This window comes from Octopus bimaculoides, chromosome 10 (genome assembly GCF_046866305.1).
Source record: "Octopus bimaculoides isolate indiv1 chromosome 10, ASM4686630v1, whole genome shotgun sequence".
Lineage (NCBI taxonomy): Eukaryota > Metazoa > Mollusca > Cephalopoda > Octopoda > Octopodidae > Octopus > Octopus bimaculoides.
The window spans coordinates 19,766,835-19,792,637 of NC_142937.1; the positions used below are offsets into that span (position 1 = coordinate 19,766,835).

The 25,803-nt window shown below is 32.8% G+C and overlaps 1 protein-coding gene across 1 annotated transcript in view; it reads left to right on the plus strand.

Moving 5' to 3' along the window:
- The window catches only part of LOC106876210 (uncharacterized), a 493,844-nt gene that overhangs the window by 229,266 nt on the left and 238,775 nt on the right, over window positions 1-25,803 (plus strand). Inside the window, exon 3 of the mRNA XM_089359095.1 lies at window positions 2,414-2,464. Coding sequence (XP_089215221.1) covers window positions 2,414-2,464 — 51 coding nt within the window. The remainder of the gene's footprint in view (window positions 1-2,413; window positions 2,465-25,803) is intronic.

A 25,803-nucleotide genomic window follows, 5' to 3' on the forward strand; every position in this document is an offset into this window, starting at 1 on the left:
GCGTATAGAAGACAACTGGGCGTGAGACATCCTTTAGCTCTTGTTGAAGTATGTCTGTAGGAAAAGACTGTTCTGATATAAGACCAGATATGCAGGTGTATAGCATTGCACATTTTGAGGATCTTTTACTTATACTTGAGATTATGGTGCTTCCAGGTCCTTGAACCTACAACTCATATTGGCTCCAGACATCTTGCCTCGGCTTGTCTCTAGATAATGTCAATATAGTGGAGAGCGTCTATGAGGTGTCGTGCAAGCCTAATTGGACCTAAAACTTTGCACAGATTTTGCTGACTATTCCTTTATATGCGCATGTGCATTGCTTCCCTTTAATTTTTTGTTTATACATATATATATATATATATATATATATATATATATATATATATATATATATATATATATATATATATAGGGATCCTGCGCCAATGAGGAGGTGGCGAAGCATGCAAACCTGACGGGTTGGAAGCATGTAATCTATGACCTGCACATAGGCAGCCCATGTTAGACATAAGGTCGTCTCCGTGTCTCCCAAGACACCAATCGGATTCGGTTGAAACATGAGTGTCTGGGCAGCTCCATTTGTAGAAAACACTGCTCACCCGAAGGTCGGGGAAGTTCTGGAAAAAGGTGAACCAAACATTGCTTGTCTTTCTCTATCTGGTCAGTTTAGCGCGACTGATGGATGACCATCCTGCGCCCGAAAAACAAAGAGTATACTTATAAAATCTGGATGGAACTTGAATATTTCATGTTGGAATGTGCACCCTCTGTTGGATAACAAGAGTGACTGTAGGCCTTAAAAGCGCACTGCGCCCGTTGTTCGTGCGCTGAACTGTTATAACACCGATATAGTTGCACTTTCAGAGACTCCTGAGGATGCAAGAGGTGGATACCCCTTTTTTGGAAGGGGAAACCGAAGGAGGAGCACAGAGATTCCTAAGTTATTTCACATCTGCATTATACGATTATATTCAAATATCCATCCTTGTTCCACGATATATGTACTCTCTCACCAGAACTTTCTTTCACTCTTTCTTTCTGTTTCTGTTGTACCTGTATTTCAAAGGGCCAGGTCTGTCACAATCTGTGTCACGCTTAATCTCGTGTCTGTGGAGTGCTCAGCCACTTACACCACGTTAATTTCATGAGCAGGCTGTTCCGTTCATCGCCTCAACTGGAGCCCTCGTCGTCGTAACCGACGGAGTACCGTAATGATATACATATATACTGCACACACACACACAAACATATATATATATATATATATATATATATATATATATATTGCAAAGATAATCTGGAATTCGACTGAGGAAAGAAAAGTCCGAATGACCCATCCTTATTTTTCTTGTCCCTTTGTTGTATCATCTGACTGCCTGGATGTTTTGCGTTCTTGTCCCATTTTTTGCATTCCTTTTGATATACATATAGCGGCGTACATGCACTTTGGTCTCTTAGATACACACACACACACACACACACACACACACACACACACACACACACACACATACATATATATATATATATATATATATATATATATATATGAGCGAGCGAAATGAGCAATACATCCGTAACAATATACGACAAAACCTTTTCTGTATATAAAACTACAAATGTTGTTACATATTAATATATATATGTATGTATATATGTATGTATATAAGTATGTATGTATGTATGTATGTATGTATTTATGTATGTACTATCTTCCTTTGCTTAACACGCCAAACGCCTTCTTCTAAACTAATCTGAAGGATGTTGAAAACAGTAGGTTCTCTAAGTTCATTAATCTCTTCCATCTCAGTCGTCTTCATGTTTATCCTTTCTGGCTTACTTCCCTTTCTTTCGTCCTATCATTATTCCTCCTCCTTCTCCTCCCAATTCAGTCACTACTACTACTACTACTACTACTACTACTACTACTACTACTACTACTACTACTACTACTACTACCTTTCCTATTTCAAGAAATTCCTAGTTTGTCTCTTTAATCTACCCTTGGCCCGTTTCTACTTATTTCGTATTATTCCCACCATGTCCATTCTTGCACTTCCGTGTCTTCGTCTTCTTTCCATTCTCTATTATCATCACCATCTTCATCATGTCTTTCCTCTTCTTCTCCTCCTCCACCTCCTCATCGTCTCATATAAAATTCTTGTCTCCGCACCATTCCCTTATTCTTTGGTGCTTTAACAGCTTTCTGTTCATCGCCATCATCCCTGTTTTCCTTGTTTCAAATTTTGTTCCTACTATTCTTGTACTTTTATTATTATCATTATTATTATTATCATTATTATTGTTTTTATTATTATTATTATTATTATTATTATTATTATTATTATTATTTCTTCTTCTTTCTTCAAATTTTCTTCCATTTCTCGCCGACTGTTTTCCGTACACCTAGGGCAGAGAAGCTCATTGTATGCATTACCAGTTTACACGCCCAAATTCACAGGTAAATTATGTATGTAAAAAAAAATTAAAAATTGATAAATAAATAAATTCATGAATGGATGTTGTTTTCACAGCGATAATGCTCTTCTCAGGACATGTGTCGTTCTAGTTAACAAGATTTTTTGTACTTTCTGTAGGGATGGTAAGCCTGGTATAATTTTCAAATAGGTTTAAGTACCCTTTTTTATCATTCCTAGAAATCCTACAATCACTGGTACGGTAGTCGCCTTCAGATGCTACATTTGTTTCAATTTCTATTAGCAAGTCTTTATATTTACTGATTTTTTCAAATTCTTTCGCCGCTCTATTATGATCGCAAGGAATACGCATGTCAATTAATAAACACGACTTTTTTGTCTGCTCTTTTATAATAATATCCGGTTTAGTAGCTTTTATAATCAACACACCTTTTTTGTGTTTATCATTATTATTATTATTATTATTATTATTATTATTCTAATATACACTGAACTTAGACTCTTGGAAAAGGAAAGAATCCTAACATCGGGCTACGACAAGTAGCCTTAGACGCCTAGACGCCAATAGGAATTGGGTTAGAACAAGTAATCTTAGATGCCAAGAACCCTCTTAAATATCCTGGCTGTCCCTAATAACACTGTTTTCTGCAGCTGTACTAAACTGGGTTTTATGACAATTTCCTATATCCATCTGTTCAGATCTTTAGGAATAGTTCCCAATAAACCTATAACTACTGGCATTATTATTATTATTATTATTATTATTATTATTATGGTTTCTTTTCTCTGCCTATATCATCAATCGGCATCTTTTTCTTCACACACATATATAACAGGTTTTTTTTCTAATTTGCGTATGTTGCCAATACATAAATGTTTAGAATAAATATATTTACGTTAAGCATTGACTTTCCTATTCGGTATTATTTTTTGCTGTGTTTTCTTTCCTTGTATTAAGTGAATGCTTTTCTTGATTGTATTCTACGTCGACATACAAGATTTAGCTTCGTTGTTACGTTATCATGTTCAAACATTTTAGTTTACGTTAAAGGTACGTTTATCTTCTGTTTCAAAAAGTATAAACAAAATAAATTCCAGAGTTATATGTACTCTAATACATTTATTTTTCTTCCGTTTTATTTACACAAAACAAATATATTTTCAAATACGTATTAGCATAGGATTTTTTAGGGTTTTGTTGCTGGGTGGTATAAGTACAGGTATCATCTTGTGTTGATTACATACAGACAAGGTATTTCAATGTAACAACATTGAAAAGCAGCTTTTTCTCGAAAGAAACAGTTCTTCCAATCACATTTAGACATGTCATTATAGGTGATAAGGAACTCAAACCGCCGAGAATTCGAAAAAAAAATGTCGTAATACATGTCGGCTCGGAGCAATCCAGCAGAAAATGTGAAAGATTAGTTTTCTTTAAGAAAATTTTTGAAGCGTGTAAAACGTGGCAACATCTTCAGAATAAGGCTGTTTTCTTTTGCTTTTTCCTCTTTCATCCTTTATTTTCCGACCACCATCTTGAATGCAGTGATCTGCATGAATCTACGGTTGTTTCCTTTATTTTCTTGGTATTGGCATCATCCTGAAATGTTTTTTTTCACTAGAGTAACATTCAGACACTTAGTGAAAGGCATTTATGTTTTTACTGAGAGTAGTTCCTTGCATGATGCCACATGCAACTCGATGTCATTTATAAGTGGAAATGTTTCTTCATTCTTTGGTTTTGTAAAACTTTGCATGAAGTCGAAATCCTTAGAAAATTAACTCCTTCGATTCATTTGTGGGATGTCTATGCAAAATATGCTTTCATTTTTAAATATATTTCCGCTATATTTATGCTTTCAAAAAATATAAAGTATCATGGTTGTCAGCATTGACATCTTCATCATCCTCCACTCTGGCCTCCACTTCTCCTCCTCTTTCTCCTCATTATCATCATCACCGTTATCAACAATGCCATCACGGTTATCATCGTCACCACCACCACCACCACTACCACCACCACCATCAACCCCTACCATCATCATCCCCTATCATCAGCCCCCCCCCACCATCATCATCATCATCATCATCATCATCATCATCGCCATCATCGTCGTCGTTGTCATCGTCATTGTTTCCCTCGTCATCATCATTGTAATCATGATCAGCAGAGTTATTCTTTTATTAATCATCATTGTCATCACTGTCATGTTAAATATCATAAAAAGCTTCATCAAATCTCGTTTTTTCATCCTCATGAATCTGATAATCTGGTGGTAGCATCTTCATCTTCATCACCCTCTCTGACATAATCATTATCTGCAACATAGTCATTATTGTCAGTTTTTAATTTTAGGTTTCTTTAAATTCCAAGTGTCGATCTAAATTTCTATATTTCATATTTCTATACCTTTTCTCTGCGAATTCAGGTGTGCATTAACGTGATTTAGAATATTAGCTGTGTCTTGAAATATGCATCTACCTGCATTCTTACCGTTAATATTTTCATTCACTCTAAAAGCAGTTTCAGGAATAAAACGATGTATAAAGTGTTATCTTACAATATTTGAAATTATTCGAAAGTCCTTTCAGTATCTTTCTCTAATCATTGTACGAAAGACGGCCGAGGCGTCGACGGGAAGTTCTAGTAGTAATTATTTGCGAAATATTATTTTCTGAATTTCAGACATTCTTCTCAAGACTAGTGCGAATCTTTGTTTTGAAGTAGGAACAGGAATCCGCAGTTCGAAACTATATGTGCGTGTGTCTGTGTATGTTTATGTGTATACATGTATATGTTTTTTTTTATGTATCACACCAAAACTGGTGGTGCATCTTCTAGTTGATAACATTGAATAACAAACTCAACTGCCTAAGTGCAAATCGCCATAATTTAGATAAACAATAGGAGTGGTCATTCAAATATCTTTCAAAACCACATGAGTAAGCGATTTTCTTTTCCAAAAATGTAAGCAGTGTACTGGACAGACTGTAAGCTACGCCTCGGTACAATTCATTTGTATTATTGACTATTATTGTAGACATCAGTTGCGCATTGCTAGATAAAAATTTATATATATATATATATATATATATATATATATATATATATATATATATATATATATATAGAGAGAGAGAGAGAGAGAGAGAGAGAGAGAGAGAAAGACAGAGAGAGAGAGACATATATACATAATAAAGAAATAACACACGCACACACATGTATGTATGTATATATATATATATATATATATATATATATATATATATATATATATATATATATATATATATATATATATATATATATATATATATATATATATACATATATATATATATATATGTTTGTGTGTACGTGTGTATGAAGATAGATAGATATTTAGATAGATACTTACCTACATATATATGAATCTGGGCACATACATAGTGCGTTTATGTGTATACATGAAAACACACACATATAGAAATATTTACGTATGTATGAGAATTCTTTCATCGTGTGTCTGTGATTCGTTGTGGTTCGTCTACTTTTCCATTTCTGTTTTGCCATTTTTGATAATCCACATTAATTCCTATTCAACCAACTTGATTTTATACATCAAATAAAACCTGACGGCTTATGAAGAAACTTATCTCTTTCCATGCGGAAACTTATCATTTCTGATAGCTGCATGTATATAAGAGATTTTGCTATCAAAAATCTTACACACATACGGACACGTACACGCACACGCACACACACACTCACACACACACACACAAACATATATATGTGTATATATATATATGCATATGTGTAACTATCTATCTCTCTCTCTCTCTCTCTCTCTCTCTCTCTCTGTATACACACACACACACACACACACACACACATATATATATATATATATATATATATATATATATATATATATATATTTATTTATTTATATAAGAGCATGAGTGTCTACACGATTAGTTATCTGTGGGTGTATATATATATATATATATATATATATATATATATATATATATATATATATACATATATATACATATATATGCAAGCAGTGGTATATATATATATATATATATATATATATATATATATATGCACACACATACATATATACATATACATATATATATACACATACATATATATGTGTTTGTATTTCTGTGTGCATGTATTAGGGTGGGTGAGCGTTTTTATGTCTTTGTATATATGTCTATATATAAATATGTGTATGAATATACATACACATACGTATTATATCTGTATGTATGTGTGTACAAGCACTATCTTGATACAAACAGCCATATGCGGAAAGGTATCTAGGTTAGTTGGTAATCTGGATTTCCGTTAGAAGTAGATTTTCTACATTTAAGTTTGATAAATAATATTATCCTTATTGCAGAAATAAGACTTAATGGCTATAATTTTCTCTTTTTTATTTCAGTAATTTTCTTCAATGACGTAAAATTTAAATTCGCTCTGGCCTCTTTAAATTTTCATTTTTGTTTTTATTCATTTCTTGTTAATGTTTATTTATTTATTTATATTCTTATAAAAAGTAAAATAATATTCTACTTTCTCATTTTTCTTTCTATCTATCGAATCTGAAATTGAATTTACTCTTAAACTTAACTCATCCCATAAATTATTTATAAACACTTACTTTATATACTGATACAATTTATTTACGGTAAAGTTCACACATATATATATATATATATATATATATATATATATATATATATATATATATATATATATATATATATATATATATATATACAAATATATATATATATTTATACATATATATTTATACAAATATATATATATATATATTTATACAAATATATATATATATTTATACATATATATTTATACAAATATATATATATATTTAATGTGGTCATACACGATTGCATACACACACATACACACACTTATTGTGGTCATACTCAATTGCAATACACACGCACACACACACATATATTTGTACACACAGAAACACACACACATAAATACAGCATAGACATATATATATATAAATATATTTGTATTATATATATCGCCACACATGAGCGAATTTTATGGGCTATTTCTCACAGGTGTTATAGTATGCATCGCAGAAGTCACGGCTGACGAATCTTTTGTCACGTGTAACTGGCGGCATCTTTTAAGGAAAAGATGTTCTCTAGGGGGTGATGTCAAGCACATATCATAGTTTTGGTGAAATATATTTCGGAGAACCTTTGCCATACGCAGAAAACTTTGGAGCCACTCAAATGTATAGCAAGCTCTTCTGAATCCGACGCAATGTCGAAAACCCTTCGTTATCATCAGTAGGTACCTCTGGCTCAAAGCCTTTGACCCCTTTACCTGAATTACTCTATACTTCTCGACCACCTTCTAAATAGCTTATTTTGTTCAGTTCTCTTGCTCTATGCTAATCTCCCGCGGAGAGAAGCTGGGAGACTGCAGGAAGTGACTTTAATAAATAATGAAGCCATGTGCCATCTCTTGGTATGTGTCTCGTTGAATGAGTGATGTGAAGTATGTCTCAGTTGGTGAGTGATGTGAAGTATGTCCTCCCAATCATAATAATTGTACATCGTCATTGTACAACAATACAATCGAAAATGGAAAAATAGTTAATGCGTGTATTTCATGAGTTCTTCCTTCTTCTCAGTATCACATCCAAATTATTAAACATCCACAGAGACATTGCTTAACCAAACACTAAACATAGCGGTGTAACATTATTGGATGGACCAATTTTACATATGAAACACATTCCTGGCAGCTGCGTACATAGTAATTACATCTTCAATGACGTTGTTGTTTCCATTAGACGTCTTCGGATACGAAACGTCTTAAAAGATCAAAGCTGGCTATAATTTGTACAGAAGATCTCTAGAGATAGCCTTAACATGTGATTCAATAGCACTGCTAACACAGTCGAACACAGTATTCGCTTATGAAGCGTTTAATATACCTTGTAGTATATTGGAGTTGCATAACGAAATGCAGTGTCCTTACAGGTCATTAATATGTGCATACAAGCTGCCGGAACATGTTTAATATGTGAAATTGGTGTATCCAATAATGTTATAACAAGCAATGTCTTTGTGGATCGTTAATTGATTGGATGTGGTGCTGATGAAAGTACAATAATTCCTAAAATATGCATATACTTCCTCGACATTTTTCCATCTTCGATCGCATTGTTGTTTACGTTAGACTTTTCGGATACGAAAGCTCGTAACAAATGAGTGTTGGCTATAATCTCTATCGGAAATCTGCAGAGGAAATCTTCTATAGACGAAGTGCTGGAAGCGGTGCAAAAATATCTACACAACCATCCTGAAAGTATATGTGTGTGAGTATGTGCGTGCGTATGTCTGTGTGTGCGTACAAACGTAAAATAGAAATATGTTACAAAAACAAAATAGAAACTACACGTGAAAATGTAAGGGGAAATGTAATATATATATATATATATATATGTGTGTGTGTGTGTGTGTGTGTGTGTGTGTGTGTGTGTGTGTGTGTGTGTGTGTATTATATACATATAATTTTTCTGAATCTTTAGATTTTTCAATATGCTAGGCCACTAATTTTAAATTTATATTAATCAAATTAATATTCAATTTTTCAGCCTTATTATTTAAATTCATATATGTATATACGTAAGTACATATATACTCCTATATATGTCTATATATATGTATTTGTCAGTGTATGCATGCATTTATAGGTACGCACACACACAAACACACACGCACGCGCACACACACATAAACAGACACACATACTTGTAATCTCTGCTCATGGTGAAAAATAAATGAAGCGTTATTCTTTTTCTTTCTCTGGAATATGTGTCTAATAATCATACAACCGATGAATGATGAACACTTCTTTTTGTGTATGACCTGCACCTTGTTTACGCACACGAATATATCTGCTTTCTTAAAACTGCAGAGGAAATCCGTCAATACCAATATAGACATGTCTATTTATCCCTCTGGTTGTTCTAATTTTGAAAGGAATAAGCGACACACTTCTAAAAGTGCTAAACGTGATAAATGTTTTACATATAACAGTTAGCTCGGAATAATTCGTTGAGATTTTACGACTCAGTTCTGTTTAACGATGTCTGATTTTGCTGCTTTTATTATTATTATCAATATTATCATCATCATCATTATCATCATCATCATCATCATCATCATCATCATCATCATCATCATCATCATCATCATCATCATCATCATTATTATTATTATTATTATTATTATTGCTTTTGCACACCTTTTAACGCTGGAGATGTATTACAGTGTTAGCTGTTCACTATCAGTGAACTTGGCGGTAATTGGACTCAGAAAGTCAGAAAGTAAAGACCGATAAAATACACAAATCATTTTTTCCGGCACGCTAACCATTCTGCCAACTCACTGCTTTCATAACGGCGGACCATCGAAGTCGACCTATGAGGATTTAGCATTTTTGTTGAACGAGCTTCGCAAATGTTTTGTTTGTAGTGAACAAATGTATGTGCTGTACATTGGCTCACTTCCTCCATCAACTAACGTTGCCTTCCCAGGTGCAGGATGATCATGTATGGATAAAAAATAGAAACCACTTCCCCCTGTGGGATAAAGTTAAAATAATAGACTTAGAACACCACTGGAAAATAAGAAAACTAAAAGAAGCAGCACATATGGTAGGACACAACAACCTCCTAAGCAGACCTAGTGCAGATATGAGTAGCATATGGGAACCGGTATTAAGGAAGTTTAGGAAAATAAGATTTATAAGCCATAAAATGGCGTAGTGATTACGAGTTCGATTCCAAGCAGTGACCTGAATAATGATAATAATAATAATAATAATAATAATAATAACAGCGAAAAATACCTTAGGAATGAGAAGCCAGGTTCGAAATTTCCCTAAGACAACGTTGTGTTAACAAACAAGATGAGGACAAATATCCGTCAAATTTAAATAATGTAAATAATGTACATAATTCCTCATCTCTTAAATATAGAACTATAATAATAATAGTTTCAAATTTTGCCGCAACGGGAGCCATTTTAGGGGCGGGGATAAGTCGATGACATCGACCCCAGTGTTCTTAATTTATTTATTTCTTAATTTATTTATTTGTGCTACTTCTGTCCCTTTAAGTTCAGAGTTCAAACACCAATGATGTCGACTTTGCTGTTCGTCCTTGGTAAACGATAAAATAAAGTACTATTTGAACACTTGGGTCGATGTAATAAGCTTACTGCCACCCCTGAAATTGTTGGCCTGTGCCAAAATTTAAAATCATTATTATTAGTAGTACTACACAGAATCGTTAGCACGTCGGGAAACATTCACGGTGGCATTGCCTCTAACTGCTTCCGTTCTGATTTCAAATATTACAGAAGGTAACTTTGCTGCTGAAGTTTTCTGGGTCGTTAAATGTAGTAACATTCAATTACTGAGGTAGAGGTAATTGACTATTTTCCTTGGCGGAGCGCCAAAATTGAAACCATTATTATTATAACTGTTAATATTATTATTAAGTTACTCTTAAATATATTACCTCTTGAATTAAAAATAAAAATTACATACCAGACAAGTGGTTTCATTTTTTTTCCCTCTCATCAAATTCAAAATTTGATTAAAGTCTGATGCAAAGAAATAAGCTTAGCCCCAGGTGATTCATCACAAAAGAATGTTAATTCACTAAAAAAGAAAAAAAAGTATATACCACATGAAAGAAAAATTACAAATTTTCCGATTGGATTTTTACACACTTGATTAACTTAACCAATTTTCTCGTATGTTTTCTTCGTTGCTTACAAAGTGATTTTTGTTTTTCCATTTTACTTTCAATACCGAATCCTCTGTGAATGGTAAAATGCTTCGCTAATATGAGTCATTACAAAAACAAAACAAAAATTGTCATAATAACCAAAGGCATCTTGCAATGACGGAGAAATAAATTCAAGAAATCTCTCTTGTATTATCCACTTAGTTTTTAATCAATTTTTTTTCTGGCGAAATTCAATTCCTTGATATCTGTTTTATATGTTCCTTGACTTATTTGTACTCAATGAAATCATTATTTAACTCCAGAAAACTAGTGGCTGTCTGCATCAATAATGAAATTCAGTAAAACTTCACCAATAAGGAAGTGAGTTACGTTATACTCAAAATATAAAGGATCTCCCACCTTTACCAAGCATCCGAGCTCGAAACAGTTTGGGATTTAAATATGTTATCGTCCCTATTGTCATCGCCCTATGTTATTGTGTCCTATTTCTATTTTTGCAACCATTTAATATTCATTAAATATTTAGACTTCCTCGTTTATGGAATTATTAATAAATTTTCAGGAAAATCCTTTGCTCAATCTAGAATGTAATTTCGTTTTCGCTCTGCATAGATGCAAACACACAACCACTTTCACTGCTCCTTTTCCACTGATGTTATGGATGCACAAAACACACACAAGCATAGAAATGATTATGTATCAGCGTCTGTATGCGTATGTATGTACTTATGCATACCTGTATGTAAGAGTGTGTGTGTGCATCTACACATACACACACATACACATATGCATAATTCATATAGGGCTAGACAAAATTAGGTATACGGTTGCTTGATATGAGTGGAAAGTTCATTTCTCTATTTCTGTTTTGGGATAAGAATTCTATGATTCTATGAGTCATATTAAGCAACTGCATGCCTGTTTTTGCTCATCTCTGTGTGCGCGTGTGTGTGTAGTAACGTACAAGATAAAGGCTTGTTGTTTTAAATATAATTGCCGATCCACTGAGGCTGCACCAATCACTTGTTGGCATTCCGTAACATTCTTCTCGAAATGAGAAGAGATAATTCCATAATCGAGAAGCCTGAATTTTCATGCAGTGTGACTGCCTAAACGCAAGAAAGCAGCTTTTGATACGTGTTTCTGTCGCAATAGGCGTCATCAGCAGACTAACTCTGGTATATTATCTTAAGAGCCAGAACATTTAGTCATATACAAACAGAGTGAAAAACATATATGGTTCTGATAACTTGCATAAATAGAACGAGAGTGCACTAAGAGAAACAATTCAGAATTGCCATCGAAATGTATTTGAAGAAGATCATATTTAACAAAGAAAGATCTGGATTCATTGAAGTTATCATGGCTTCCGGAGAGCATAGACCGATCGCATGGAGGCAACTAGTGAGTACATGAATTGGAAAAGAGAGTAAATTTCAAGAATCCGAAATTATAGGCCATACATCTATCCATCCTAGTAACAGCGTAGAAATTCGAGAAGATACTTCGTTTTAATTCAAGCTTTTAAATGATGTTACCTTTTACTTGTTTCAGCAATTAGACTGTGGCCATGTTGAGGTATAGCCTTGAAGAATATTTGAGTCGAATGAATCGCCCCCAATACTTATATTCTTAAAGCCTTTTACTTATTCTATCGGAATGTTTTTTTGCAGAAACGCTAAGTTACGGAGACGTAAAAAAAACTATACCGGTTGCCAAGTAAAGGTGGGGACAAACATAGACACAAAGACACACACTCACACATACGCACACACACACATATACACACATACGTGTGTGTATATATATGTACAATGAGCTTATTTCAGTTTCTGTTTGCCAAATCCACCAACAAGACTTTTGTTGACAAGACGCTATAGTAGAAGACACTTGCCCAAGGTGTCACGTCATATGACTAAACTCGGAACTATGTAGCTAGGAACGCCAGCACTTCTTTTGTTTTTATGTTTCCATGCGATAAATGCATGTGTTTTAATAGCCCGCTGTGTACTTTAATAAGAATACTGCAAGTGCTAAACTCTAGCTGATTTGGAATTTTGTTGTTAGCTAACTTTTACTCAATAGTCGATAATCCCCTGAAGTACACATAAAGTGGAGAGAACCAAAGTATTAATCAAACAATTAGATAATTTATTAAATGGTTGAATAGTTGATCAACAATAATAAAAGTGAATGAGAGCCAGTGCGTATGTATATTATTGGCATAATGATCGTCCTATATGCAATGATATTTTTCTTCCAAACTAGATAGAAAATTAGAATTTTGTATGAAATTATGATTCTATCATAATTTGTGATAAATCTAGGTGTATATTTCTATCTATTGCAATAAACATCTGCCCCGTTTATTCTCACACTCCGAATTGCCCACTACATTATATGACACAATGAGAAATAGAAAGCAAGCTTTCTTATCACACATTTCAAACTATTTAGAAGATGTGATTACGTAGTATTGAAGATTTGGTGTCCGATCGATTAGATGATAGCTACTTTTAGAAAACTTTTACTAACACGAAAATGGATTTTTCTTAATAAAAAACTTTTATCTTTCCAACTTCAGAATGCCTCTTGAGATAACAGTATAATTTACTATGACTCCACTTTGGATTTTTGAAGCCAATGATGTCTTGTTCTCGTTTATATATACATTCATATACACATAAATACATACGTACATACATACATAAATACATAAATACATACATACATACATATATACATTCATAGATGAAACATGCACGTATATATATGCATGTATACATACAAAATCATGCTTTCAAACACTCATGCATACAGACATACTATTATGCACATATATATATATATATATATATGTGTGTGTGTGCATATATATATATATATATATATATATATATATATATATATATAAAGACAAATCAATAGCTATACATATACACATAAACGCACATACATACATACATATAGACATATGTAATTATACAAATATACATACGTGTGTGTGTGTTCGTGCGCGGGTATGTATAAATGTGCGTCGGTGCAAGACTAAAACATTTTAGCACACAGGCCTTCATATGCGTGCGAGTGCGTGTGTGTGTGTGTGTGTGTTTGCGTGTGCGTGTATGTGTGTGTGTGTGTGTATGCATATATGTTGGTATGTATTAATGCATGTCTGTATCTGTCCAGAAATTGTGTATGCATTTTCATTGGAATTCAAAGCTTTTCAATATTTTTATTCTGGAGTGTCACAGCATCTTATAAGTAGTACAGGGATATTTACAGAGAGATTGATTCAACAGTACACACTCTATATAAGACAGAATCCAAGATGTTATAGCAATCATAAATATATTTTATAGATTCTTCTTCCGACACCTCCGTAGAACTGGAAAATAAAAGCAGATGTTAAGATTGCATATTGCAAATAGGTAACATTCCATCTGACAGATTAACCCACTTAAGTGTCTCATATATATAATCTAAAGTAATACATGTCATACAACACGATACAGAAGTTAGAGATCTAGAATAGCTGTGCAGGAAAAATAATATTTTGAACAAGTCATCAATGCATTGAAAATAAAATGCTTGTATCGCTTTGACATGAAGTCAGTTCACCTGTCAAAGAGTGATCCTTTTAAAATGTCAAATAATGCAGATATATCTTACACCAAGGGAAGTTTGTTACTTTTTAGATAGCAAAAGACAAAAACTGCAGCAGCAGCAACAACAACAATAATAATAATAATCTTTTCTACTATAGCCAGAAGGCCTGAACTTTTTGGGGAAGGGGAGGGCAGTTGGTTAGATTGACCCCAGTACGCAACTAATACTTAATTTATTGACTCCGATAGGATGAAAGGCAAAGTCAACTTCGGTGGAATTTGAACTCAGGACGTAAAGTCAGACGAAATGCTGCGAAGCATTTTGCCCAGCGTACTAACGATTTTGTCAGCTTACCGCCTCAATAATAATAATAATAATAATAATAATAATAATAATAATAATAATAATAATAATAATAATAATAATTTCTCTTATATGCATAAGGCCTGAAATTTTGGGGAGTGGGGCCCAGTCGATTAGATCGACACCAGTACGCAACTGGTACTTAATTTAACAATCCCTGAACGGATGAAAGGCAAAGTCGACCTCGGTGGAATTTGAAATCAGAACATGGCGACAGGCAAAATACCATTAAGCATTTCGCCCAGCATGCCTGTTTGTCTGCCAGCTTGCGGCCTTAATAATAATAACAACAACAACAACAGCAACAACAACAACAACAACAATAATAATAATAATAATAATAATGATAATAATAATAATAATGATAATTAAAAGTAATTGCATATTAATATGCCCTTTACTGCCTATAACTGTGATGCACATAGGTTGATGGGATCTTCACTAACGGCAAATTTTTTTAAACAAAGCCGATAAGTTACCTGCCGTCGCTTTTGTAATACGTTCTAAACATCTGGACTGCAAGCATATATGTCAAAGAAATAAAAGCATTAAATATATGTCAAAGAAATACAAGCAGTGAATATATTTATTTGCCTGTATATTTTCGTTGCTCCAACTCACTTTCTATTTCGTATCTTATCTAAATTAACTATTGTTAAACCATCTTCTCACGCCGTCTCCGATGAAGGGATATAATAAATATCCTGGAAAGAGCAGTAAGACCTATTTATAAATATTCTAAAATCTACACAGCCTTGGTTTCTTATCTCATTACGAAAAGTGAATCTTTATATATATATATATATATATATATATATATATATATATATATACATACATACATACATACATACATACATACATACTTTGCTTTGCTTACGTGAAGGTTAAGTTGAACATGCAATTTTATCATTAAACCTATAATTGTTCATATATTCGATATCCACGTTCTGTTTGATAGAAAAATATTTTTATTTTCCCAAAGCACAAACATAGATGTACATTTATATATTATGTTAGTAGCAAGTATAACTATAACGCTTAGTTTCTAGTTTGTTGTAATCATTGCTACATAAATATGTAACCCCAAAATGTCAAGATATAAGGTTTTATTTATATATCTAATCATCACCATAATTATATACATTTTTATATTTACGTATTTGTTTCGCAAGATTCCTGATGTGAAATGCCGCGAAGAAATATATATATATTGTTATATTTCGTGTTGGTAATTTTTTTCTCTTTTTTCGTCAAGTAACCACACACACCACATATAATTTACTTAATATTTATTTCATCTGCCTGAAAAAAATTACGTACAATATGTTCCGCATTGTATTTCCATCCTGTAAATCCATTCATATGGATTTTAGTTTCTGGAATGTTTATATTACCATCTTCGTTTCGAACTCTATCAGCCACATACATTAAGCAAACATTTTTCAAAATTTGATTTAATTGTTTTTAATTCGAATCTAGTTTGCTAAGAGGAAAATATACAGATGCAATGCATGTGCTGATGTTTGAGGATAAAACTGGATCGAAACACACTAGAAAAATATTTTGATTTCAAATTTTAGCACTACGTCATAAATTTCGGGACGGGTGTAAGTTGATACCATCGACACTTGTACTCAACTGGTATGTGTTTTATCAACCGCGAAAGGAAATTCGAGTTCGGTAGAACTTGAACTTAGAACATAAACACGGACGAAAGGGCGCTAAGCAGTTCGCTACCTTAGTAATGGTTTCAAATTTTAGTGCAAGGCCAGCAACTTAGTGTGTGGGAGTAAGTCGATTACTTCAACTCCAGTGCTCAAATGGTACTTACTTCATCGACCGCGGAAGATGAAAAGCAGAGTCAAGCTAGTGGAGTTTGGGCTCAGAATGTGAAGATGGACGAAATGATGCTAAGCATTTTCGCCCGGCGTGCTAACAATTCTGCCAGTTCGCCACTTTGATAATATTATGAAAAAACATTCACAAACATTTCATCTCTATAAACGAAAGAAACACGGTGACTTAATATGTAAGTAAAATATAGTATTAAATGACAAAGTAAATCTGTGTATTATCGGTGTATTATCTGTGTATTATGTTATTTCGAGCCACATCCTAAAAACAAAGCTCATTGAAGTTTTGAACCTTACAATTCTTAGAAAATTACTATTTGTATATCTCATAACGAGAAATATTCAGCTACAGTACTCTGGAGTAAGGATTATTTGCCAACAAAACATGGCAGTCTTGGTTTAAGATGACTGTTGCTGTAATTTAGTCCTAGGAGACATCGTCTCCAGCTGGCTATACGAGACGATCTGTGTCCTTATATATTCGAACAAGGGAATCTAGCACCCCCACTCAGCTCAAAACAATATCTGTGTATCGCGATTTCCACGTTATTTCCCTTCATCAGTAATTTTCTAATTTATAGATCAATGACTAGTTGTCACTTTGAAAAGTATATATTTCGAACGGTAGTTTGGCAGCGCCACCTCTAGCTGAACAATTATTCTGGACTGATGAAGGGAAATAATCCGGAAATCGCGATACACAGATATTGTTTTGAGCTGAGTGGGTGTTCTAGATTCCCTTGTTCGAAAATATAAGGACAAAGATTGTGTCGTATAGCCAGCTGGAGACGATATCTCCTGGGGCGAAATTACAGCAACATTTTACCTACCTGAACCAGGACTGCCAAGTTATGTTGGCAAATAACCTTTAATTAAAATTCTTATATTAACTATTAATTCTAATTTCATAATGTGTAAAGAGCAGAGTGCGATGTACTGATGTTATTGCTACACTATTTCTATCAAACGCGTTTGTGTATGTAACCATATGCAGGATTTTTCATATTCAAACTTGTTGCTAACATCATTTAGTTTTAAATCAAATTTTGAATTTCAACAAAATAGTCTCTACATATTCAGATTATGAAAATATTGCATTTATCTCAAATTCTCTTACCGTGATGTAATGCCTTCAGATTCATTACTTAAGGAAATATCAATTATGTATCAGTATGTTAAATGTCTCTTGTGTTTAGTAGACTGCGTGATGCAACAACGAAAAGAAAAATAAACAAACTCATCACTAACTTCTTGTAGAAGGTAACATAATAATAATAATAATAATAATAATAATAATAATAATAATAATAATAATAATAATAATAATAATTGATCAGTTGTTTGATCACTTAATCGTTATTGATAAAGCGAAAATAGATTGTGACTCATTAATGGGAGTGATTGTAATATATCATCATTATAGTTGTCAAGCTGTTATCTCTTGTAACTAAATACGAGAGCGATATGTTAGTAGTCGTCAGTGAATAATGTTATCTAAGTTTAAAACTAACCATTAGTGGTACATTTCCTGGTAGCAACTAACCAACAGAGGTACATTACTCCGTAGGAACTAGACGTTGATGCAATAACACTTGCGTCCGAGTGTAGTATCAAAGACAAAGGCATCTAATCAACTGGAAATTTGATTATTTTCTTAAAGTTTTCTTCTGGGTTGGTAACTGTAGACATGCATTTCTTCAATCGTGTATAGAATGCATTTCTTCGATCATGTATAGAAACCAAATAGGAAACATATTATAGCAAAGCATATTAAGTAACAATAATAAGAAATAAAAAAAAAAATTAAAAATAGACAAGCTACATCGGGTTTCAGTTTCCGTCCACTAAATCTACTCACGGGATGTTGGTCGGACCGAGGCTACATTTGAAAACACCTGCCCAAGTTACTACCCAATGGGAATGAACTAGGAACCATGTGGTCGGGAAGCAATCTTCCTACCACACAGCTACACCTCTCGAAATATTTTTACGATTCATGATATAATAGAAGACATTTAGATGAAACCTCATATTTACGTTGCTACTTTAATGTGATCTGAACGAATTGGTTAAAGGATTGCAGAGGCTCATGTTTCTAACGTCCTTAGTTGTTGTGAAGATGTTTGATCAGGATTCAGAGAGGAAGTGTTAAGGTGATCTTCAGTAATTTTGGCAATTTGTGTAAGAGCAATACCATCATACTTTATATAGGATATCTCCTAATTCTGACAAGTCTCTCATTGTTTCGATTAGTTTCTTGATACTAGGAAAAAACACAGGAGCATATTTGGTATTTTATTGTTACAGTTTTAAGTTCTTGTAATAAAGGGCTATGTTTAATATGGATGTTCTTTCCCAAGTAGACCCGGTCTTAAAGGGGAATATCAGCTAAACATGCTCATATTTGTAGCTGCTTTTTCAATATAAATTGAAGATGAGGTGGGTATTGCAAACATATCCAAAACGCGAATGGTTTCACTAAATAAGGAACTGGATTCTCTAGGTTCTAAACCTAACGAAATAATTATCTAGACGATGCCGGCTTTCACATTGTTCGTTTTAGGAGTTGTGTGACATCAGATCAAAAGTCTATTTAGGAGAACGTGTATGCAATAAAATATTCAGTGAAGAATCCATGAAATACACTTCTTCAGCTGAGAGGACTCATCCAGAGCAACTGGAAAGAGAAATGTCAAAGCTAAAAATGACAGCCGATGAACAATAAACCATTTTCCTCAAGAGTCAATGTATCGCAAAGCAGTACAATAGCATACGCAATGCAATTCGATAGTATAAATATAAGATATTATGTTAACTAAATCAAGTTAGTTGAAATGTCTAATTAATTCAATATAGTAATAGCTCTGGAGTAATAGCTATCAATCTCGTTTTGCTGTTGTCTTTAACAAACACTAGGCTCAGTGAAATGGTTCTCTGTTCACTTTTTGCATTCTATTCGCTTCCAGTATTCACTTCCAATCCAACACTAACATCATCCGCAGAAATAAATTTTCAGGATTTCATAGTCTGATGACATATTTAAAATAAGTTTTGAATGTTGAAACAATAAAACAACTAAAATATTTATTAAGTCTTATATTATACCCGTTAGAAATATAATCTAGTTTCTAGGAAAGACGTTGCTTTTCTATCAGTAAAATAAGTTACTTTCTAAGCATCCGATTCAAAGAATTGTAAGTATTAACCATTTTGCAAGTTGGATAGAAAATATAATAATCGTGATTGATAACTTCCTTTAACTGGTCTTTGACATTTATTATTCATCCGACACTTTATGTTCTCAGATTTCCATGACAAAAATAACAATATCGTAGTGAGTCTGGTATTTTCTTTCAAATAGTCCGAGCTTTGTGACATATAGTAACTATATTTGCAACATATAACACAACAAAAATAGATGCTATCTTTGAGACCAAATGTATTAATCGTAAAGATTATATTTTTGTTTAAATGAGATTTTCTATTTTGTTTTTTAATTCTTTCACAACATTTTCTCAATATATTCACTTCTCATTCTTATTTAGACAGATTTCTCACCAAATCTTTGTCCTCAGCAACATTTAAATGTTTATGGAATACATAATTATCTATCACCCGTATTATTTCTTCACTGTACAGATTCAAAGTGTCTGGTAGACTTGCCAGTCTGCTCAATTGTATTGTTAATTTATTGCATTGTGTTCAATTCTATGGATATTTTAATATATTTGCTGAAGATATTGTTCACAATACTGAAGGCTCTCGAGCTGAATATTATTTTTCTCTATATAATAGTAGACCACACATGAAACATAGGTGGCCCATTATGCTATATGCTTCTTTTCTTGTTGCAACTCAGAAAACTTTGTTTTATTAGCCAGCTGAAAGTTAACAAGCATAAAAGAAACTGCAGAATGGAATTTACAGCCATAATGTTGCATATTGTTTGATACTGCAGCTTTCAAGATGTTCATCGTTGTGACATGGAATTTTTGAAGTTCAGCATCTGAAAAACTTATCTTAAGAGACATATCAAAAGCTCTCCACTAATTACTTTATACACATGGCAAATTGTCATTGACTTCTTTTGAATAATGCAGCAAATATTTCACAATTTGCTGGGCAATAGTTCAACAGGAATTTGATGTACGCTTCAGCTCTACACGAATGAAATATTCTGGAGTAAATGTTCTAAAATGTATTCGACATTTTTTGGAGAGAAGTTTTATTGATTTCAAATTTTGGAATAAGATCAGCAATTTCGAGAAAGAGGTTAAGTCGATTTCATCGATCCCAGTGTTCGACTGGTGCTTATTTTATCGACACCGAACCAATGAGAAGCAAAGTCGACCCCAGCGGCATTTGAACTTTGAACCTAAAGTCGGACAAAATAATGCAAAACATTTTGTCCGGCGTGCTAGCGATTGTACCAGCTCGCTGCTTTAAATGAATTTAATATATTACTACTTGCTGAATAATGAGTCAATAGTAAAAGCTTGGTTATTTAATTCTTCAGGCAGACTATTATTCATAAAGATGAAGGGCATTCAAACGAATGTTGAATGTTCAATTTTTATTTAGTCACCATGTTAAAGAAAAAAACATTAATAATCATAAACTCAGACAGAGGGGGTTCAGGGGTGGAAGCAGACCCCTAATGTTTATGTTTATAATTTTTTTTTTTTTGAGGGGGCAGTGAAAATGCTTTGAACATCCTGGGTTGAACCTGGTTTTGCAGAGCCTAAACTAATTTCGTACCCACGATTATGCTAATAGTTTTAGATTCTGTTGTAACAGACAAGATCTAGCATAAAATTTCATACTGAAATATTTTGGACAAACGACGTCTTCATTTGTGAATCACTAACTAACTACTGTTAATTCATATTCGTTTTCGGGTAAAGAGTTCTAAAATATTTCTAGTATTTACTTAATTGATATATTATCTATTCATGTATACTCAATGTATAACCGTTTCGGTATATTATTCGTAAAATTCTGATTACAAAAAGTCTGTATGTCTCTAAAACATCCTATTTTGATATGTGATAAGAAGGCAATATAACATGTTTTAATGATTCCAATATTTTAAGCAACGTCTGATCACTGTCCATGTAGTAATGATTTCTGTTTCAATACGTTATGAAAATCTTTAGAAAATATCTCATGAATTGTATTTCTGGATTTCCTATGCCAATGCTATATTCAAAAATTTCGTCTTATACTCTTCTATGTGAAGTTAGCGATTACGTAACACTGCATTGTATATTCAAGCCCGTATTTTCAATAGCTAACTATTCTAGAGATAGAGGAAATAGTCTAATTCACTTATACCAATTGATACTGATACATTGTGAAGTTAAGACTCTCCTCGTGTATTCTCTAAGATGTCATTTAATGGGTGTTGATATTTAAGAGTGGCTTTTAAAAGAGACTGTCTGTTGCTGAAAGAATTACATCAGCCTGGTGTCTGTAAGTTCTTAATAAGTTTAAAATTCTACTTGTCCGGTTTTATGCATCACAGATTTTCTGCAGATTCACTACTTAAGGTTATTCTAGTCGACAAAAATAATGTTCGACTATTCGATGTGACAAAATCAGTTAAGAAGGACGGCAAGCTGGCTGAGTCGTTAGCGCTCCAGACAAAGTGTTTAACAACAATGCGTCCGTCTTTACGTTTTGTGTTCAAATTCATCCGAGGTCGACTTTCCTTTTTTATATGATTCATTTCGATAAATTATGTACTACTTGATCACTGGGATCGATGCGATTGACTACATCCCTTCCCCTTAAACTTATCGGCCTTTAAACCATAATAATAATAATAATATTATTATTATTATTATTATTATTATTATTATTATTATTGGAGCTCTCGGTATTACTCTGGTTGATTTTATGACAGCGGACAACGACCTGTTGTCAGAGATCTCGCAGTGTCTCTTACTGCAAATAATAATCTTTGGTACTTAGATATTAACTTATCGTGGAAGACCAAGTACCAATCGCAAAATCCTAGCTGTTCCCAATAGGGAAGACTTTTGAGCCTGCTATGCCCTCACGTCAATTCCAATTTCTTCGACATTATTATCTTCATCATCATCATCATCATTATTTATTATTATTATTATTATTATTATTATTATTATTATTATTATTATTATTATTATTATTATTACTATTATTATTATTATTATTTTAGTAGTAGTAGTAGTAGTAGTAGTAGTAGTATTTCCTCATCCTTAGTGTATTGCGGGTTTAGATAATATAAGCTGAGGAGAGTGTCAGACAGAAGTCTATGGATTATCTCACTGTGTCAGACTATGCCATGAGATGAAATGTCACCGGCGTCAATTTTCTAGTCCATTAATTTAGCTTCGATAGAATGAGTACAAACCAAGTGTTGATGTCGATTATATTTGTTATGTGGCATTTTAGAAAATATATATTAGAATTTATTAATGTTTATATATTTATTATTATTATTATTATTATTATTATTATTATTATTATTATTATTATTATTATTGTTGTTGTTGTTGTTGTTATTATTATACATTAACACACGTTCCGAAAAGAAATTAATTCGGTGATTTTCAATACTGTTAGGAAATTATTGATATCAAATATTGGATTAAAAGATGTGCGGCTACATGGATTAAACGCCGGTTTTGTTTCATCTGGTTACCTGAGAGAACCTTAATATTGCTTATGGTTACCTCGCAAATCGGAAATAATTCAAGCCGTGTCATTATTGCAATTAGTTACATGCTTCCATTTACTGCTGGCTATTAATATCGTTCCGTTCCTTTAAGGTTCATGAAGTGATCTTTGCTCAATCATGTTGATTTTGGACATCTAAGATACAGAGCCAAGTTGAGAATAAAGGTGATATCAATACAATTGAAATATAAACCTTAGAAGTCCATTCAAATCATATTTATGAGAATGTGCTTCATATAAACGGGATGAAACATGTAACTGCATGACTAAACGAGGAATTTCTGTATGACAACGAAAATGATGTCTTGGTAGAATGTGCACAGCATGAATATGACCGAACTTTGATGCTGTTACAAAACAAGGCAAAAACAGTAGGTGTCTTTCAAGAAAATTAAGATGAAATAGAACCAAATATAATTAATATTGTAATTTTGGATACTACATTATTATGCTATTTTCATATTCATTTATCAAAGAGTTAGATTCTTTTTCATATTGTTCTTAATTAAATCCCAGTCAGGCGTGATCGAGCATAACTATGTCTTATTTATTTCAATAATGATCATGCATTAGTTTCCGGAAATATATTTCCAGTATCTACTTCTCTTTTATGAAAGTAGTCTGTGATTTGAGGAAGATTTAGCTGCTATTTCTATTAGCCTATGAAGTAACCATTGAAGCTAATAATACAAATCAAATCTGGACTGCGATAATCATGGGGTTAAGAATAACGGGAAGCTTATGTGTTAGTAAAAGCTTGTATTTAATTTTCAACAAAGAACGCTTGGGGTATTGAATACTATAGCACAGTTGAAGAAAATGAAACAGAAAACAACGAGAAATTAAACTTATTAGTAATTACATCGGTATGTGAACAATTGAAAGATATTTGTATGCATAATTAAATCTCGTTAATCTAAGATCATTAGAAATCATATACTGAAATATTTATCTGTTGATATCCACAGAAGTAAAATGTATATATGTATAAGAAAAACAGCGCAGCAAAATCGGAAATCAAAAAGGCTACAGTTTCTGAGTAACTGATTTTTTTTTTCCTATTCTAACCAGTGTAAATCCTTGTAGAATTATTTTCTATTTCTTTCATCACTGTTTCATCATGTGTGGTAAAATCTATGGTAATATTCTTTCGTTCACCTCACCATACAATTATGTTAATATAAATATTTAATACAGCCTGCATTAAATAGGTGACTCTAGTTTAAATGACACCACTTTAAATGCAGTTTAATGCACTGCAACTACTAATAAGGAAAAAGTAATTTACAGGAAGAATAACCATATAAATGTTTGTTACTGGCGATGGAATTTGTTTGCTATCTTTAACATATTTTCAAAATATTGCAACTTGAAGATTTAAAATTTGTATAAAGGTTCCTAATTCCCTGTTCATCAAGAGTTTTCAATCTATCCTTCAATAATGAACTTTCTAGAGTGGAACCAGATGAGAGACGAAATTTGTGAAAGTAAGTACTACAAACAAAATAAATAGCAACAGGCTATAAACATACGCGTTTGTGAATTTATTATAGATGAAACATAAAAAAAAAAATGAATATGTTTATTTTTGTGTGGTTCTCACAGCTAACGAAATGATTCTACATCATTTCATTAGTGCATATATCTTTGCACTCTGTGCACATATCTTTGGAGGAGAGAAAGCCGAAGTATTTGTTTGTTGAAATATTTGTGATATTCTTTCAAGTTGTACACGAGAATCATCAGATTTTACCTGCATAACGCCAACATCAGAAGCAGATTTTTGTTATTTGTATAAGCATTAACTTTTTCATATATCCGTTTCGCATGACTCATATTATTATAAGATATTTATTTGGGGGAATACAGCGTGCATAGGGAGATTATCTTTTCATTCTTCGGATTATTTGTATAAGCATTGTAGAATAGTTTACTGACAAACAATACAAGTGTAATACACACCTCACTCCGCGTTATGTTACTTTCTTATGG